This window comes from Rhamphochromis sp. 'chilingali' (assembly GCF_963969265.1).
Source record: "Rhamphochromis sp. 'chilingali' genome assembly, chromosome: 17".
Taxonomy (NCBI): Eukaryota; Metazoa; Chordata; class Actinopteri; order Cichliformes; family Cichlidae; genus Rhamphochromis; species Rhamphochromis sp. 'chilingali'.
This window is the reverse complement of record NC_137944.1, coordinates 19,303,181-19,321,973: the sequence shown is the minus strand read 5'-3', so window position 1 is coordinate 19,321,973 and position 18,793 is coordinate 19,303,181. Positions and strand designations below refer to the sequence as shown.

Here is an 18,793-nt window from a genome sequence, read left to right as displayed (position 1 = left end):
TCCATAGGAATTAATAGGAATAGTAACAGCATGTGTGAGAACCTCTATAAAAGAAGACGTTTATGGTGGTCTGAAGTGTTCAAGTGCGTGTTTACACAATGCCAAGGAGGTAATACATCAGCAACAGAAGCGACTGCTGCTGCCAATTATTCTGGGAAGGGTTATAAGGTCATTTTCAAAAAATCTGAATACCATCACTCTTCAGTAAGAAAGATTATTCACAAATGGAAAACGTTCAAGACAGTTGCCAGTCGTTCCAGGCGTGGACGTCCCAGTGAATTCACTCCAAAGTCAGTTCTCAGAGAAACTGCAAAAAACCCAAGAGCTTCATCTCACACTCTACAGGCCTCACTCAGCATGTTAAATGTTTAAGTTCACGACAGTACAATTAGACAAAGTCTGAACATGTGTGGTGTTTATTGGAAGGTTTGCCAGGAAAAAACCCTTTCTCTCTAAAAAGAAAATGGCAGCATGCCTTAGGTTTGCATAACGTCTGAAAGGATATCTTTGGACAGACAAGACCAAAGTGGAGCTATTTGGGAATTTGGACTCTGGAACACTTTGGGGGTTGAGTAGAATCAAGAATCAAGGTGCTGCAGAGGCACAAAGTTTGGACCTCAGCATTAGTGAAATGCTGTGAGAGCTGTGCATAAATGAGTCTTTGCAAACATCAATGAACTAACGCAATGTTATAAAGAAGAGTGGGTCATAATTCCTCCATACCGATATGAGAGATTGACAGTCATACAGAAAACGATTAGTTCCTGCTAAAGGTGGTTCGACAAGCTGCTAAATCATGGGGTGCACTTTAGTTTTATGGACTTCTTTTTCTTTAAAACATGCTGCTTATGTATTCTGGTTTAGTTTTTGTTAAAGAAATTATGACACAGTACAATAGGTCAAATAAAAATCGTAAATCTTACCATGGCTCTATATTACCTGTTTGCAAAGGTATGAAGATTTCATGGTCACATTAAACCTCTAAACTGCAGGAAACACGAGGAGCTCAGAGGAGAGTACGCGAGTGGTTTAACACACCAAATTCATAAACTGGTATTTTTAAAAAAAATAAAAACGTTCAGTGCAAAACAAGACAGCATGAATTTTTATTTTAATATCAAATCTAAACCACACATTTGTAAATACACAGAGGGCGATATGCCGACTAAGCTGAAACACTTTAAATATTTACATCTGTTAGAGTCTGAGATTTTATTTTGAACTTCAGAGCATGTTCAGTTGTTTTGTAGTTTTTCCACTTCTAGTAAATTTCAAGTTCTTGACAGTCAAATCACAACACGAATATATGGTTAACAGTAGCAACAGCACATCTGAGTTTGAGATCAATGTTTCACAGCACCTTTAAAATAATGTTTTCACCCACTTGTTTTTTTTTAAGCCAACAGTAACACAGAAGCTAAGACGTCTGCGCTCCAGCTGCGTGGGCTGGATTCCCATGTCTTGGCTCACGTGGAACAAGTCCGTACTGGCCAGTTATGCAGAAACATTTCCGATAACGGTGCACGCAAATCAAGCAGCCCAATTAAGTCAGTGCTACCCGGGAACCTCCATAAACAGTCTAAGTACACAAGCTTAAATGCAAACTTGTTCTGAACTCCTGTTTGCATCATATATTAGTAATGACAGTACTTTAGCTCACACAAAATATATCTGTCAGTTTGCAGAAAAGGGTCGCTGAACTTCATTTACTGTTGGGGGGGGAGTTTGAAATTTGAGTCTTCACTTGATTTCACATTGATCCCGTGTGAGTTTGCGTTTAGCTCCACGTCCTCTAACTTTTTACAAAAGCCCTGAAGATGAACTCGAGAGTTCAAGTGTCTTTTACTGACGGTCACTTTGCTTTCGGCGACAGGCTGGAAGAGTAGATGCGATAACATCTGTCCAGATGGGAAATGTGGACCATCCTCCTGTTTCAGTAATCAGCTCCTTCTTCTTCTTGCATTTGCTCCAAAGAGTTGAGGTAATCTTGAGCCAAGATCTTCTTAGGCAGAATATCTGTCCAGGAAAACAAAGCAAAAAATTTGTAAAAATGCATAGTTGAAGGAAAAGATCTCATTTTTTGTTGCAGGTCAGTGAGTGATATTAACTCAAGAGTATTAGGAAGACTCAAATGGTTTTAAACTTGGCTGTCAAAAAGTTGACACACTGCACAGCTGCACTAAAATCTACTTTCAGATTAACGTTTAAGCTTCTGTATATTTAAAATTCATCTGATATTTCACTTTATATAGATTATAACAAACTGTTTACAAAATGTTTTTACAGAAAAGCCATTTTTAAAACCTTGACATAATCATATGTCCAGAAGACGCATGCTGAGCACAAGTGGCTCCACGATGTAGTGGTTAACATGTTCGCCTTACAAAGCCTCGACAGAATGGGACACAATCCGGTGTATACCTAGTCTCCGCCCCCAGCCTGGATAAATGGCTAGAAGGAAACCATCAGGAAGGGCAGCCAGTGTAATTCTGTGCCAAACCAAACATGCACGCTCTGGTGACCTCTCCCAAAACAATCGAGCAGCCAGAAGTACCGTAGATATCACAGGCAAAACGAGCAGCAACATGCCCGAGCATTTCCACCTTAAACCCCCTGAATCGCTGGATTCAGACAGCCCGACGTTCAAAAGTAACAAAGGAGTGAGTGTGAGCTGTTTGGATACAGACCCAAAAACACCACAGGAGATAAAATGAAGTTATGAGAGAGATAAAAGTCTTATTGATGGTGTTTAAGGGTTAAAGCAGTGCCTGAGAGACTTAAAAACAGTGCTACTTCAAATAATCCTTAAAGTAAAGCTGGCTAAACTAACTCATCCTTTCATGAAGGTTACAACTTTAGATTTTTGTTAAAACTGTTAAAATTAGTTTTTGTTTTATGGCGATTTTAGAGCCTTTTTGTTTATACTACATTATACCAAGCAGTGTTTCTAATACTTATTCTTTTCTTAATCAGTTAATTTAATTATTTTTTTAAATTCATCGATTAATCTGGTCTTCTTGTGTTCAGCTGGTGGAGGTACTGTGAGCTGCTCCCTTATTTCCTAAGGGATAACCATAGTGGATTGATCTGCGTGTTTGATTTGGCACAAATGTTTTATCAGATGCCGTTCCTGATGTACTCCTCCTGCTTGTGCTTAATTTATGGAATTGTGTCCGTTTGTTGTGGTATTTGACCATAGAGATCCTACAGACAAGGGCTGTCAACCAATGCTCGCTTTGCAAGGGTCACATGCTAACAGGCCGGCCAGGAGCGGGAGAAGCATGAGGGGGAAAAAAAAACATCAAAAATACAGAATAAAAAGCACAGACAATGTCTGAAATTGACGCTTTTGATTGCTTTTAACACCCAGTTTCTCTTTGGGTTTTTGTATGTTATAACTTTGCTCTTTTCCACAGCCAGGTGACGGACCATCAGCAGCACAAGAAAGACCCACAGAACAGTTACATGACATGTTTTTGATGCATCTGACAGCAGATGCTCTCTGCAGGTAGGCAGGTAGTTTGAAGCTGCCAGTGGACTGCAAATATACTACCTCAGCTCAACCACAGTTTGCCCTTTAGACTTCTGTGATGAATTTTTGTAGAGCCTACAGGGTAATGTACTTAAGTGGCTGACGCTGTTACCAGTCTTGATGCTTTTGTGGTGTTTTATGTGTTTATTACTTGAGGGTGATGTCCCAGTGTTTTATATGCAGTACCATCTATGACAGAAATATTTTTCTTCCTTTTTGTTGCGGTCAGTTATTTTCTGTTTTTCTTTTTCTTTTTGGAGACATACATATTTGTCCCTTACAATGGCCCTGAGAGGTGCACAAAATACAATTATTTAGGGGAGACAATAACGTGATGGAACAGCTGTTACATGTTCAGGGTGGCGTTTCTATGGTGTAGATTTGAAACAGAAGCATAAATCCCGTGAAACTGGAAACACACAACCACAACGGAACCACAGTTTCCCATTTATCTACACTTGCTGATGCTGGGTTATTTAACTACCTTAAACACTTTAATAATCCAAAGTCTGATCAGTTATCATTACAGTAGTTCTTAGACTGTGGGTGAGGCCACTGCAGGTAGGTTCAGACATCGTGTGAAATAGGAAATTAATCGATTTTGTGCTGACTTTTATTCGGGCGTTGTGTGAGTCAGTGCGTAGAGCAACGGGGGAGGTATTAATTCACTGTTTCTAACAATCTGGACTCTGTGCAGTCTGAGATATAATCTGTAACCAGCTGGTGCATCATAGGACCGCCGAGGTGCCTGCAGGTGCCTCTCACCTGTGAGAAAGTGGAAAGTCTCCGCCTCCTGAGCGGTGTTGGCCAGGTCGCTGTACGACAGGGTGTTTGTTTCCTTCCCTGAGCCGTTGTTGAAGGAGGATAGAGCCAGGTGTTGTACAAACAGCTCCTAAAACAATAACAACAGGAGACACACACAAACGCGCTGCTTCAGCTCACATGCCCTAGACAAGCTAACGGTGCTAAAAGTGTTAGCAAATGAATGAGCTGCGGATGATGTTTAGCTTACTGTAGCTTTGGTGGTGAGGAAAAGAGCGTCCTGGTTGATGCTGGAGACATCAGGGGAGCTCTTCATGATCAGCCTCACCCTGGATATCGGTAGAGAGATCGGCTTTTTGCTGCCCGACGCTTGGTCGTCTTTGGCTGAGCTGTTATGAGACATCTTCATAAGGACAGGGCGCGAGACAAGCGGAACTTCCAAGTATTGTTTTGAACTGTGACGCGGTTTGTTTCTTCTTCGTCTGACCAGATTAAAACCGTCTGGCGGACTCGACGCTGTAACATCTCCCCCTGCTGAAGAGGAGGCACTTTGGTTAAAAATGGTTTAGCTGGTTTTAGATAGATAGATAGATAGATAGATAGATAGATAGATAGATAGATAGATAGATAGATAGATAGATAGATAGATAGATAGATAGATAGATAGATAGATAGATAGATAGATAGATAGATAGATAGATCATTTATCTTGAATCTTTATACACGGATAGATGGATGGAAATTACTTTGTTACAGCAGGATAATGAATAAAAATAGTACAACTTACAGTAAATAAACAGCAGTGCCACAGGTGCATAGTGAGGGCATTATACATCAAAATTTACATATACAACAATGATTTCAAAAAAGCGGAAAAAGTAAAAGAAAAATTACGTTAGTAAAAAGCGGAAAGGTAAGACTCATTTTGTGCAAGCGGGCAAATTAATTAATAATTTATACATTATACATCTAAGAAAAACAGCTAAACATATTACCTACTCATTGTGTCGTTTTAACCAATCGTAATTTATCACTACCACAACACGATTGGTTAAAATTAATCAACATCTTCACACTCTCACAAGCTCGCCTGCGTCTATTAGCGTTGTGTCCTCCAGTCCAGTGGCGTCGCATAATTTAGTCATGTACCTAAATCTAAACCAAAGAAGAAGAACTGATGGCAGGCGCCAGCGCAGAAGAAGAATTGTGCCGCTAGTAGTGGCTATAAATGGGCTACAGATATAAACAACCCAAGTTTCTGATCAATTTGGCTGTTCTCGTAAGTAACTCAGAGCCATACCTGTTTGTTTTAAGTCGAACTGCCCCAGAAGGAAGATTTCAGCCTCTCTACCAGTGTCACAGCCACACAAACGGAGCATCTTCATCCTATCACTGAGTTCTGTGTTGTTTCTTCGCCCACCGGCGTCGTTTTAAGAAGCGGCCACGATGCCGCTGGGTTTGAAACCATGTTGCGCCGTTTGCAAGACTAATTCTTCTTCGATGTGGAAGAAAGGAAACCAGGGAGAGATCCTATGTAACAGCTGCACGGGAAAGAGCGCCAGCGGCGGGGCGTCAGGACCCTCCCTGTCCTCCATCACTCAGCCCAGCAATGGCGGAGGGAAACAGGTCAGTGAAACCCAGTGTTTCTAGATTAGAGCCAGGCCTGTTTGTGATGGTGTAAAGCCTCACGAGTTTGTCTTCGGGCTCTTTTTTTTAGACTGGTGGGGCTGTGTGCAGACATTGCAGCTGCATCATTCACAGATAATCCTACAGGGAAAATATAATAGCGCTCCCGGAGCCCACGCTGGGCTGAATTAGGAAGGTTTTCCATTTCAGTTTAAATACTGACGATCACTGTGGGGTTTTTTTTTTTTTTTTTGTTTGTTTGTTTGTTTTTTGTTTGAAGTTATTAGAAGAGCACAGGTCTCATTTCAAGACTGTAGTCTTCACTGTTCATGTGTAAAACAGTTTAACAGAAACAAGCCGGTGTGACTCCAGGAGTTTTTACATGTGGTGTCGCAGATTTGATCATAATAACTGCCTGAGAAAGCACTGGGCACAACTTTCAGGCTCTTGTGCAGCAGCCTGTGCGAAATACAGATGGCAGAACATAAAAAAATGATGCTTCAAATGAAAGTCATTTGTGTTGTACAAAGTGAAAGTATTTAAATCTTTAAATGAGAGGCGAAACATCTCAACAAACCCCCAAGATCATTTAAACCCTTATTTTTAATTAAAATTGGTAATATAGCAGTCTGTTGTCAAGTGAGATCAAACTTGAAGGGTAAACCTATATGCCTTAAACATTACATAGCTTCACATTTTACTGAGATATTTTTCACATTAAGTGATTAATCAGTTAACAAACAAACAAACTGATAGTTGTTAGTACTGGTCTTAGTATTGTCTCATTGTTTATTTTTCATCATCTTCTTCAACTGACAAGCTGCAGTCAATTGTCCAATCCCTTCTTGTGTTTGTCTATAGTCCAAGCAGGAGATCCACAGGAGGTCTGCACGTCTGAGAAGCACCAAGTACAAAGCTCCTGCATCAGAGAAAAAAGTCTCAACCAAAGGAAAAGGAAGACGACACATATTTAAACTCAAAAATGTAAGTTTGATAATGTAAATTTGATTTTTCTTCTTTCTTGTTGAGTTCATGCATTTGACCCTTGTGTGTGCCAACCTTTTAGCCAATCAAAGCACCAGAATCTGTAGCGACTATCATCACGTCAGAATCCATATTTTATAAGGTACGGTGTTTATTGTTGCAAAGCATGAGAAACAATACTTCCACTTGAAACTGGTCTGATCTTTTTAAAGCATTAATTATATAAATTAACCTTAATCCTTTATCATTGTCAATATATCACAGGGTGTATACTACCAGATGGGAGACGTGATTAAGGTAACAGATGAAGAAGATGGGAAGCCTTACTATGCTCAGATTCGAGGCTTTGTACAGGATCAGTACTGTGAAAAAAGTGCAGCACTGACATGGCTCATCCCCACTCAAGCCAGCCCTAAGGACCAGTTCGATCCTGGCACCTATATTGTTGGTGAGCAGTTATTCTGGATCATGCAGTGCTCTAGTGGAATTTGTTCATTTAAGCTTTAAAAAACAAACAAAAATGTTTTGCAATAGGTCCAGAGGAGGATCTGCCCAGAAAGATGGAGTATTTGGAGTTTGTGTGCCACGCCCCCTCTGAGTACTTCAAGTCTCGGAGCACCCCGTTCCCTACTATCCCAATACGACCAGAAAAAGGCTATATTTGGACCCACATAGGACCCACACCGGCCCACACTGTCAAAGAGTCTGTCAGTGCCAGCAGTTAGTGGGACTGTGATTAAAGACATGGACTCTGTTCTTAAAGAAATAAATGTACATTCACATGATGCTAGTGCAGGGTCAGCAGTCGCCAGCACATCAGCAGAGCATCTGCAGAGGTAGATGTTGCAGTCAGTGGAGGTTTAAATGTAAATAAGGTTTAAATGTAATAAATACTGACATCTGGGAGGACTGTGTCATCTGTGAGGACGCAGGACGGTCTGAAATGTGACATTTGTTTTTAGTGACGCCTAGCAACAGGAGCGACTGGGTCTTTCAATGACTAGTAACAGGAAGAAGCGTCACAAATGAGACACCCCCCGAATTACTTCAAACTTGGCACTGCCTCCAGTCCATACACCCGCCAAGTTTGAAGGAGAACAGACGACCAATGCATACAGAGATTCCTTCATTTATTAAGGAGATAATGATGTTGGGGTTTTCTGATCATTACTTCACATTTGAAGGCGAGTTGTAAGTTGATGGTAATGATGTGTCTTATTGCTTTGTGTTATTCACAAGCTGTGATGCTGAAACATATGGAAGCTTGTTTACACCATTTTTTTTTTTCTTTTCCAGTGGTAGAAACAAGTTTCCATAAAAAATGTTACTTTTGTATTTGATAATAAACAAAAAGCTCTTTTCCATCACTACTGTTGCCTGTGATTTTTCTTTTGTTCCTTTTTTTTTTTTGTTCCTTTTTTTTTTTTTTTTTTTTTTTTAACTGATATAAATAAATGTTTAAAAAAAAACAAACAAACAGAGATCTGATTGGTTTTTGTTCCAGCATCCTGATTGAACAAATGTCACGTTTGATTTATGTCAAAATGTTAGACTGGTGGTGTCTAAAGACTGGAATGAAGCCACTTGTGTCAGTTAAGCTCTTGACCGTGAACGTCTCATTGTAAAGTCTTTAAGTCGGTGGTTTGTGTCCGTTTCTCAGTCGGATGCTGTTCAGAGTCGTTTAAACAATAAACACACTGTTACTTTGATTTACAGACGTAAGGTTGGGTCACGTGCATCACCGATCTCTAACCAATCAAACAGAGTTTAACCGAAGCAGGAAGTGCGCGGTAGTCATCGCTCTCTGCCTGTGCACTCCTGGATAAACGTCTCGGTGAAACTTTGGAGTCGTCGGTGAAATTCCCAGTCCGCGAAAACTTCCTCATGTCTTGAGTTATTTTTTTTTCTCTGAGCTGGACATGGTGAACATTTCTTGATCACAGTATGGGCAAATTCCAGTCCAAACACGGTGAGAAGTTACATCTAGTTAGCTTCTTTTTTTATTATTATAAGAAATGAAATACTTGAAATGTCTTATCACTACCGCTCACTGTCATCTCATTATTTGGGCAGCTTCGAAGCCCCGGCAGAGTCCAGAAGGTAAGACAGAAAAGACACATGCTGTCATAGCTAATTTGTACATGAATTTATTATTTATTTATTTATTTATTTATTTATTTATTTATTTATTTTTTAAATATGTGGTTGTTTTTATCCTCTGCAGGACGGAGTTTGGCTTCCAGTGTGCTGAGAGAGTCGCAGAGTAGCCACATATGCAGAAGAAAGCTGACAGAGGTAATGAGTTTTATCTTTGTTCTTATATTAATAACTAATTCGAGAGAAGCTAAACCTATAACTCGCTCACCTACGTTTCCCGTATCACTGCGCTGATCTGGTGCTGACAGAAAAGAGGTTAGACCTGAAGCTGGTGCAGTACTGCCCGGGTACTATTCAGCTCCGGAAACCAGCCAGGTTTTACTAGTGATTTCGGTAATAATGTAGGATCTAAGGGCCCAAAAAGCAAAATCATATTTTGTGTAAGCTTCTTTCAACAAATAAATAAATGCACATGAGGCAACATTAAAGCCAAATACACGTGTTCTTATGGTGCAGAAAAAACCGCACTGGCTCTTTAAACGCCTTTAACACAGCATCCAGGGCTTCATTTCAGTCGTGCCAGCTATGGGACAAACTGCTCACATCTATCCAGGAGACATAAAAGATGTTTGGAAGGTGGTCGTTTATTTATTTCTCCACCCTTCCTCCTCCATCTCTATAAAGAGACTTCCAAGTCTGTGAAGTTCAGCACACCCACCCCCCTCCAGACAGCGAGGTCTTTATGCCCAACTTCACTGAGGGGGAAAAAGAGAAAAAAGGAAAAAAAAAATCCACATCTGGGACTGCTTTCCTGCCCCAGCCAGACGGGTGAAGGTGTGAGGTGGGGTGTTTGGGGCTGGAGTGGGTGAAGTGTGGCTTGTTTCATTTCATAAATGGCATCAAGTGTAATAATGTTTTTTTTTTAATTTGTTTGCTTCTGAGACCACCTGATTAAAAACACTGATTGCATTTGTCTTACACACTTTAAGGACAGAAAATTCACTGATCCAGCTTTTCAAGTGTTTGATCTCTTAATATCTTTGGGCATAACTTGTTATTTTAAGGCCAATAAAGTCTGAAGCTCAGGACAATATTTGCACAGGGCTGCTGTAAGAAAAAAAAAGTTCTGGAAAGTTCTGCAGTTTGGAAAAAGATGTTGACTCTGCCAAGATGTTTAAAGGGCTGTGGTGGAGGTTCTGCGCTTGGAGCACTTCCTGCGATTACATTTTCCAACCCAATGTAGTTTTATCCCCATGACACCACTGCTGTGAAGTGGTAATGTCAAAAACATCTCTTTTTCCAAAAGATGACTCCGTTCTTTGCATCTTTGTTAGAAAGTCTTCCCCTTAAAATCACATTTAAAACATTTCCTTGTCACAGTTTTCGCAGAGGTGACAGATTAAAGACGGTTTTTAGAAGCTGGAACAGTTTAAAAAAGATTTTGTAGAGATAACTAAACAATGAAGTCTTTTATGTGCAACGTTTGATGTATCCAGTGAGGGGGGAGGAGGGGAGCGCCGTGGGTAAAAATTTTAAACACGCCGACTCATAGGTGAATGTTTACATACCTGTCAAGTACCACTGAGGCAGGCTCAGGTGTTGACAGGTTGACTGTCTAAAGAACGGACAAACCTGTTTCCTTTCCTATGATCTTCCGTCAAGTATGTGTGCAGAAAAGAGGCTGAATAATTACAGTTTTAAGTAAATGTTGGCATACTGAGCAGAAAAGGCGTGGCGAGTTTAACTTGAAGTTCAAAGAAAACAATCCTGTCTAGTTTTTGGTTTAGACAGAGAATCCAAACTTCTTTTCAAAAATAATGTGTTCAAAATGTGGATTTTGTGATTATATTTGGGTTATAGTCCATCCCGCAAGCCAATTATAGACCAAACAATCTGAGTTTGTTCACTTACATTCCTCAAATTGAATTCTACCAAATGTGAAGTTGTTTTAGTTGCTTAGCTAAATGTTCAAAATACCAGATTGATAGAAGCAGCTCAATGTGAACTATCGGTAAACATGTAAATATGCATTAGTATACAGTCATGTGATAAAGAGGGTTTACACAGTTGTGCAGGAAAACTAAGTCCACACTTACCGCTTCCGTAGGAATTATGCAGCAGCCGGGAGCTGCCAATTAAATGCATTTGATTAACTGATCAAGAGAGTTTGAGCACCTCTAAAAACAGATGTTTGGCCGGTTTGCTGGTCTGGAGCATTCAGGTGTGTTTTAACACAATGCCAAGGAGGAAAAATGTCATCAGTGATCTTAAAGAAACTTAATTGTTGATGTCCATCCATCTGGGAGGAGTTAAAAGGCCATTTCCAAACAGTTTAAGTTCATCATTCTACAGCTAATGGAAAACATTTAAGCTAGCTGTCAATCTTCCCAGGAGTGGATGCCTCAGCATATTCACCCCAAAGTCAGACTGTTCAGTGCTCAGAGAAAAGCCCAAAAACTTAGTTAACATGTTAAATGTTACAGCTCATGACAGTACAATTAGAAAAAGACTGAAAAAGACTGGCTTGTCTGGAAGTGTTTCCAGGAGAAATGCTCTTCTTTGTAAAAAGGTTGCACAACTTAGGTTTGCAAAGTTGGACCTCAAAAAACTGCAAGACTTCTGGAAAAATGTCCTTTGGACGGATGAGACCAAAGTGGAAATGTTTGACCATAAAGCACAGCATCACATTTGGAGAAAACCAAACTCAGCATATCAGCACAAACACCTCACACCAACTTTCAAGCACGGTGGTGGAGGGGGGATGGTTTGGGCTTGTTTTGCAGCCACAGGACTCACCACTTTGCAGTCATCGAGTTAACCCTGAATTCCTCTGAATACCAAAGTATTCTAGATTCAAATGTGTGGCCACATGTCTGAGAGGTAAAGCTTGGCCAAAACTACAACGATCCCCAAAACATCAGCAAACAGAAAGGCTGAAAAAAAAAAATTGAGGTCATGCATAGGACCCTCAATGAACTGAAGCAATGCTGTAAAGAAGAGTTGGCCAAAATTCCTCCATAACAATGTGAGAGACCACTGAAGTGGTTCTACAGGCTATTAGGTGTGGACCTAGTTGCATAGATGTGCATCAGCTACACATTAGTGAAATGAACTCAAGCTGCTCACTGAAATCAGGATGGGTCCATGGACTGACGGGTGATGCCGCCTTCTCTCATCAAAGCTTCACTGCAGGCAGAGCGTGGCAGGATACGCTGGGTGTGTTGCCTGCATCTGAACACGAATGCGGGTGTGCAGACATGCCCACAAATTATCACTCCCTGTGTTGCTCAACTGCATCTGCTGAAGCATCAGTGTGACACGGGTGAGGGACATGTTGGCAGATAAGAGGCTTTTTGTTCCTGTCTTCTTTTGTTTTGCACTGGAAGACTAAAGCAGAAAAAGATTAATTTTCTTGAAGTATTATTTATTCGATATTTTTCAAGTAACAGAAATTGATCCAAGTCCTTTCATCAACCCTGTCTGCTGTAGGATTTGAAAATATGTGTAAATGCATATAAGTATATAATGGATTTAGAGGATTTAAAGTAAGCTGACTTATAACAGTCAACACATATACAGTGTGTCTAAACCTAAACCTGAAGTGCAAAGAGGTCCAGCCAAGACTCAGGATTTAAGTGAGCGTTTTCATCTTCGTGTATTTATGCAAGAAAGCATGCGAAAAGATGTCAACCATTCAAAAACATGCGGGTAAACCGGCTTTCTTCTTCTTTGCAGTGCCGTATGTTTGTGTGTTTAAACGTGTGCAAAGTAAGCCAAAAGTATTCATACCACTGCTTTGTGTTTTGGGGTTCATAAAAAGGAAAAATGCACAGATTATTCAACATTGCTCACATCTGGAGATCCATCTTCACACTCACGGGACAAGAAAATCACTTAATTGCTTCCTCCCGCTCTTAAATGTGTCCTCTGATAATTTACACTCTTGACTCTTTTCACAGAACTTGTATGTGGAATTGAGGAAAAGCACTTCTGATCATAACTGCGACATGAAGGGTGAGTGGGCGATCACACGTCATCCTGTTTCCCGTCTAAGGTCTTTAAAGGTTTAATTGTTTAGTGAATGTCATCGGGTTTTATCCACTTAAACGAAACAATGGAAATAGTTCATATAAGACTAAGACAGAGCCTTACATGAGTAATCAGAAAGATACAAGATAGACCGCAATAATTTTAAGTACCCATAAACTGTGAGTCTGTTAAAAAAGAGAATTATGATGCATTTTTGTGCTGTTTAGTGGTTCAGCCACCAGAAGAAGAGAAGACGCCCGATAAAGGGACCAATTTTCACTTCAAGTGCAAGAAGGAAACAAAGAGGAGCAGCAGCCGTGCTGCTGTGAGTGAGGTAACTGGTAACCTCGTTATTTGATATTCAAATAACGTTATAATATAGTATAATTGTAGCAACTGGTGTGTACTCAGATTTTGGTTTTTCCAAGACTGGTGGGGTTGGGTGCCGGGACTTCGTGGAGTTTTCTAGTAAAACATGATGAGACGACGACTCCTGACTGTGAAGAAGTCTCGCAGAAAAAGCTGCATAAACACCCATTTTTAAATATGTATTCTTGAAATGGACTAAACAAACCTGATAAAACATGTTATCTTATCAGGTTGGTTGCAGGCTGTTATGGAGGATTTTGCTATTATAAAGGGGCTGTAATGTTCTCAGTGGCCAATTTGTTTTTTTAGCCATTTAAGTGCTTATATTTATTGAGACAATCACATGGGAGCAACTCATGTGATTGTTAGAGAGAGATGGGTATTTCAGAAACTGCTGATCTGCTGGGATTTTCCCACATGCTCATCTCTAGGCCTTGTAGAAGTTTTTGATTTTGGGGTCAGAGGAGAATGGCCAGTTTGCTTTGAGCTGATAGGAAGGCAACAGTAGTTCAAATAACCAGTCATATGCAGAAGAGCATCTCTGAGCATCTCTGAACTGTGAAGGGCTACAGCAGCAGAAGACCACACCGGGTGCCACTCCTATCAGCTGAGAACAGGAAACTGTGAAAGCGTAGCTCCATCCTGCCTTTTGTCAGTAGTTCAGGCTGCTTGTGGTGTAATAGTGTGGGGATATTTTGTCAATATGGCCAAAACCTCTGAAGAATGTTTTCAGCACTTGTTGAATCTGTGCCATGAAGAATTAAAGCATCTCTGAAAGCAAAAGGGAGTGTAATAGTAAGGTGTACCTAATAATAATAATAATAATAATAATAATAATAAAATGTCTCATGAGTGTAAAGTTACAGTACATATACATATAATAAGCAAATACACATATTACTGTAAATGACAAACTATGGCATCAGTATTATTCTGACAGCATGTTCGCATGTGAACACAGGGCATGGAGGGTAACGTGCAGCCTGGAGACGACTCTCAGCAGGAGTGGACCTTCACATTGTACAATTTTGACAACACAGATGAGGTCAAGAAAGAGGTAAGAGAGGGGTTTTTGTTTTTGTTTTTGCTGCTGACATATTTCAGATGTAAAATGTCTCTGTATGCAGTGTGTATATCTGTGTTCTGCAGGACATGTCCAGCCTGATGCACTCCGTGTTTGAGGTTTTAAAGACATCGGTGAAGCAACCTTGCAGTGGTACAAGGCCCCTCAGGATCAAGCTAGCTGTAACTTCCTCACATTATCCAAACAAGAGCTCAAACACAGGTACGTGTTATTGTGATTTTTAGGATTTAAGGACCCAAAACTAAACAGTTCATGACCGTCAAGATTTTAATAAGCTTCTAAACTGTCAGCAATGCCAACATCCTGCACTCACTGAAAACAGATGCAGAGCAGGAGCAGAGTGGATCTCAGGAAGCTGGACGTCCAATGAGAAGGCTCTTCTGTGTGGATGAAAACAAAGAGCGCAGAAAGCACTACCAGGATCTAGCTGGCATTGAAAATTATGCCTCCAAGTTTGACAATGCAGGTATCATAAAAGCTCCATTAATTCTGTGTGTGTGTGTGTGTGTGTGTGTGTGTGTCCGTCCGTCCGTCCGTCCGTCTTCTGGAAAATACACTTAAGGGTTTTTTTCTTCTGTTTTTTTTTTTTTTTAGACTCACCTCCTCTTCAGCACCATCTAGTGGTGCACTGTGAGAACACTGTGCATTCTGAGTCACCTCAAGACCTCCGTGTTGTTTACTCCATGAGAAGCAGATCCATGTGTGATAGGACCAGAGCTGAGAGAAAGTCCTGCAGGTTGCATGGCCGGCATCCTGCTTCGTGGTGCCATCCTACCCAGACTCTCCTTCGAGCCTCCCAGAGCCTCCCGCGTCGCTCCCACAGCAGGAAGCTTCATTCCACGGTACAATATTCTGCCTCGCCCCATACACACGCTGGCTTCCAGGCACAGCCAGGACAAGACAGGGAGACGTTTTACAGCCTTCAGCCTTCCTTTGGTGTCCCGCTGGCCCAGAGACATGAGCACCATCACTTCCATGAGCATCATCACCATCATCACCACTACCACCCATCATAACCTCATGTAATACACATCATATAAGACAGGTAAGAGCAGCTTAGTAATATTTTAGCTTAGTCTTCACCTTATTCTGGATTTTCTTTTCTCATCAGTGCCCCAATACAGATATTATAATGTCAAATGTGAGACACATGCAATAAAGTTGTTTAGACTGTTATTATTTATATGAGGATGGCTCTGTTAGTACAGGGGCAGTGACCACAGTATCTCCCCTGACAAAAATCCTCAGTTGCACAACAATGCCCTGCAAGCATGCACCTCTATGTTGTACAAAGTAGTTTGGTTGGAAAAGAATAGCAGATACATAAAATGAAGTACATGATGGCAAAATAGTTAAACCTGTGTTTAAACGCCAAACATTTGGTGTGCTGTGAGGAGGAAAGTGAAGCTTCTCGTGAGGATTCAGATCTTGTTCCTGCTAATCTGTCTGGCAAAAGTTGCAAATAGAAACCACGTCCAGCGAAGGACGTGAGACAGCTGTTGCTATTTATAACCTCAACCCTCTTACTTACCCTCTGTGCCTCTCTCCTGCCTCACCAGAGCAAAACACCCAGAGAGACAGCAACAGAAGATACCAACGGAGCAGCAGCTACAAAAGAGACAAGACGCTGAATCAAATACATACCAACACACACAAAAAAAACTAAAGACATGAAGTCCCTGCGATTCCTTGCTGCTGAGGGCTTCATTCAGGCTGGTGCGAGAACTCTGGAAAACCTCACCTGTGTGTCTTTTAACCTCTACCCACTTCTCTTCAAGGCCTGCTACCTCCACGAGCAGGCTGAGGTGCTGCATGCTTTGGTCCAGATGTGGCCTCTTCCTGAACTCAACCTACAAAGACTTCTGGGAAAGACAGCCGACTGTCAGTTAGACCTCACATCTCGCACCTGCCGGCTTTGTCTGGAAGCAATTCTCAACGGCCTAAAGGTACCAAACCACCCACCTTGAATGTACCCCTAATCATTTTCATTTCAGTTGCATTTCTGTTGTCATTGCCTTAAAACACTCATGAATAGTCACCTTTAATGTAATATTCTCTTGTTTTCTAAGGATTATGTGCTGTCTCCCCCGAGAACATATGCCAAGAGCCTTCACACGGTGGACCTGACTGCCCTTAAGGACACTGAGCATCAGGCCTGCCCTTGTAAATCCACCCTGGGTCGATGGGCAAGAACCCAGCTCCTGACAAAACTGTGCTACGAGACCATGGTGGCCATGCAAGATACGGACGTGTCCCAATCTGCCTTTGAAACATCTGTTGATGTCCGTCTGAACGGCTTCGTCACAGGCCGCAACTACGAGCTGGTAGCTCAGGCCTTCCTGCTCCTCCGTTACTGTCCCCTGAAGCTTCGCTTTGTTAGTTTTAGGGCGGATTCTCTCACTCTCAAGCAGCTGTTCTATGTTCTTCGCCTAGCAGAGCCAGAGTCCATCACAAAGCTGGAGGTGGTGCACAATATTCCTCTAGAGGCCTCACACCTGGAGGTGCTGCTGTCCAGGGTGGAATTCCCCAAATTACAGTCTCTGACCCTGCCAGCCAGCGCCCTGGATGTCAGGAGGCTCGGCTCTGACGACGAGGATCTGCTGGCCACCATTGGCAACCTGCTGGCACGACTGAGCAGCCTCACTGAGCTCTATGTTGGTTTTTCTACTCTCACTGGACACCTGCGGAGACTGCTAAAGTGAGTACAAGCACAGCAATAAAGAGACAGACAACAAGGTGCCCTAAGTTTGTCTATTCATGTAATGCATGCTGATTGTAGACCTGATCAGCAACAACACCAAGAGCTTTAACACAGCTCAAAATACCCACCTTTAACCTTTGTCAATTGTACAACAGTGGAAGGTATTCTGTTGTTAAAATTGCTGATGTGGTGCCAGTGCGAGGACAGGTGGCTGCAGGACAAAGACCCGCTGGGTATTCTTCACCTTCAAATGGAAATAGAACAGGAGCGAGTATGCACAGTATAGATTTTGTAATGTAAAATGTTTTGATGCTCAATAAACAAGGTGTAGATGAGCAAAAGCTTGCAGCACATTGTTCATAAAATTAACAAATAAGTGAGCAAAGACTTTGACAAAAGATTGAATTTGCGTTTACAAAGATGTACAGATGGGTGACCAACCAACATAATGAAAAACATTTTCATACTGATGAAGTGGATCTCTACGTCCTTCACTGATTTAACGTAACACTTCCGTCTAAGGAAAACGTGCCAGCCTGTAGTGTATAAGAGCCATGAGTGTTCTCTTTTATCCTTTGTCACCTGTACCTTTTTAAGCATTTCCTGTACCGCTCCTGTTTGACTACAAATGTCTACCTCTATTAGCATTTCATACCAGAGTCATTTTTATTCTCCCTTGTTTCCTTCTCACAGTCCTCTCAACACACCTCTACTATGCTTGGAGTTGGCCAACTGCTGCCTGAACCGTGTAGACATGACCTACCTGGCCAACAGTCTCCACAGTGAGACCCTGGTTCACCTTGACATCAGTGGACACAACCTCTTTGACTCTTTCTCCACCCCTGTACACAAATTGCTTAGCAGGAGTTCGGGAACTCTGGCGAGATTGGCTCTCGAGGAGTGCAACATAAAGGACGAGCACATGGACGCTTTCACTAATGCTCTGGCTTGCTGTCAGCAACTGGAGGAGCTCAGACTTATGGGAAACCCTCTGACATCTGTTGCCCTGCTTAGGTTATTCTCCACTCTATCTGTAGGGTTTCCCAAGTTAAGGTACATAGAGGCACCTGTGCCCCGTGAATGTTACGCAGATGATGTCACGTATCCTCTGGACGATTCGGTCTTGCTGCGTTACAACACGGAGCTGTTTCAGGAGATCAGGATCCAGCTGATGGCCATCCTGGAAAGAGCAGATAGAGATGGGGTGGAAGTGTGCACCCCCATCATGGGGGCCTACGATCCAGACATCAATGAAACTAGTAATGAGCTAGGGGTGTCCATGTTGAAATCTTTTAACGCCGTCATCGGCACTTTTATAGGTACGATAACCGATGTGAACAACAGGAGATCCCAGACTTGGAAAGACGATTGATTTTTACTGTGACTAGTCCTGAGCTCAAAGTCTGCTGCTTCATTCAAACCTGTGAAAATGGATCCAGTAAACCAGATTTAACTATAGTTAAGACAGGGATTATGTTAGTGTCAACAAATGCTGTTTTCTTCCAGGACTTAATTATATAAAACTAAACAGATGTGCAATGCAGATAGCAACTATAGTGGTTATTGCTAAGATGTTTTATTAGCTGTATATACAGTGCATGTTGTTTTA

The 18,793-nt window shown here is 41.6% G+C and overlaps 4 protein-coding genes across 4 annotated transcripts; 3 read left to right on the top strand and 1 right to left on the bottom strand.

Annotated features, from left to right (window-relative positions):
* Positions 1-1,082: 1,082 nt before the first annotated feature.
* chrac1 (chromatin accessibility complex subunit 1) lies at positions 1,083-5,312 on the bottom strand. Its single transcript, XM_080863906.1, has 4 exons — positions 5,294-5,312; positions 4,545-4,828; positions 4,298-4,424; positions 1,083-2,016 (listed from the first exon to the last, which is right to left on the bottom strand). The coding sequence occupies exons 1-4, from the start codon at positions 5,295-5,297 to the stop codon at positions 1,934-1,936; spliced, it is 498 nt and encodes a 165-aa protein (XP_080720032.1). The 5' UTR covers positions 5,298-5,312; the 3' UTR covers positions 1,083-1,933.
* A 156-nt stretch (positions 5,313-5,468) lies between these two features.
* Positions 5,469-8,271, top strand: gatad1 (GATA zinc finger domain containing 1). The gene is made up of 5 exons (XM_080863155.1): positions 5,469-5,920; positions 6,782-6,904; positions 6,987-7,046; positions 7,169-7,352; positions 7,439-8,271. The coding sequence occupies exons 1-5, from the start codon at positions 5,741-5,743 to the stop codon at positions 7,627-7,629; spliced, it is 738 nt and encodes a 245-aa protein (XP_080719281.1). The 5' UTR covers positions 5,469-5,740; the 3' UTR covers positions 7,630-8,271.
* Positions 8,272-8,738: 467 nt separating this feature from the next.
* LOC308384945 (protein naked cuticle homolog 2) lies at positions 8,739-16,164 on the top strand. Its single transcript, XM_080863622.1, has 10 exons — positions 8,739-8,873; positions 8,978-9,004; positions 9,129-9,199; positions 12,961-13,015; positions 13,258-13,364; positions 14,361-14,456; positions 14,549-14,684; positions 14,806-14,949; positions 15,078-15,528; positions 16,043-16,164. Exons 1-9 carry the CDS (start codon positions 8,849-8,851, stop codon positions 15,497-15,499), a joined length of 1,083 nt encoding a protein of 360 aa, XP_080719748.1. The 5' UTR covers positions 8,739-8,848; the 3' UTR covers positions 15,500-15,528; positions 16,043-16,164.
* lrrc14b (leucine rich repeat containing 14B) lies at positions 16,052-18,790 on the top strand. The gene is made up of 3 exons (XM_080863621.1): positions 16,052-16,429; positions 16,553-17,181; positions 17,878-18,790. The coding sequence occupies exons 1-3, from the start codon at positions 16,154-16,156 to the stop codon at positions 18,554-18,556; spliced, it is 1,584 nt and encodes a 527-aa protein (XP_080719747.1). The 5' UTR covers positions 16,052-16,153; the 3' UTR covers positions 18,557-18,790.
* The last annotated feature ends 3 nt before the right edge of the window (positions 18,791-18,793 follow it).

What these genes read in the sequence shown, in the direction of transcription:
- chrac1 (XM_080863906.1), bottom strand. An exon ending in TCCTCACCACCAAAGCTACA is followed by an intron (nt 4,425 to 4,544) that starts GTAAGCTAAACA and finishes TTATTGTTTTAG; the next exon opens with GAGCTGTTTGTACAACACCT. An exon ending in GACTTTCCACTTTCTCACAG is followed by an intron (nt 2,017 to 4,297) that starts GTGAGAGGCACC and finishes TTTCCTGGACAG; the next exon opens with ATATTCTGCCTAAGAAGATC.
- gatad1 (XM_080863155.1), top strand. Translation starts at nt 5,741, where the DNA reads ATGCCGCTGGGTTTGAAACCATGTTGCGCCGTTTGCAAGACTAATTCT. An exon ending in ACATATTTAAACTCAAAAAT is followed by an intron (nt 6,905 to 6,986) that starts GTAAGTTTGATA and finishes CCAACCTTTTAG; the next exon opens with CCAATCAAAGCACCAGAATC. An exon ending in TCCTGGCACCTATATTGTTG is followed by an intron (nt 7,353 to 7,438) that starts GTGAGCAGTTAT and finishes GTTTTGCAATAG; the next exon opens with GTCCAGAGGAGGATCTGCCC.
- LOC308384945 (XM_080863622.1), top strand. Translation starts at nt 8,849, where the DNA reads ATGGGCAAATTCCAGTCCAAACACG. An exon ending in GCCCCGGCAGAGTCCAGAAG is followed by an intron (nt 9,005 to 9,128) that starts GTAAGACAGAAA and finishes TATCCTCTGCAG; the next exon opens with GACGGAGTTTGGCTTCCAGT. An exon ending in GCCGTGCTGCTGTGAGTGAG is followed by an intron (nt 13,365 to 14,360) that starts GTAACTGGTAAC and finishes ATGTGAACACAG; the next exon opens with GGCATGGAGGGTAACGTGCA.
- lrrc14b (XM_080863621.1), top strand. Translation starts at nt 16,154, where the DNA reads ATGAAGTCCCTGCGATTCCTTGCTGCTGAGGGCTTCATTCAGGCTGGT. An exon ending in CAATTCTCAACGGCCTAAAG is followed by an intron (nt 16,430 to 16,552) that starts GTACCAAACCAC and finishes TTGTTTTCTAAG; the next exon opens with GATTATGTGCTGTCTCCCCC. An exon ending in CACCTGCGGAGACTGCTAAA is followed by an intron (nt 17,182 to 17,877) that starts GTGAGTACAAGC and finishes TCCTTCTCACAG; the next exon opens with TCCTCTCAACACACCTCTAC.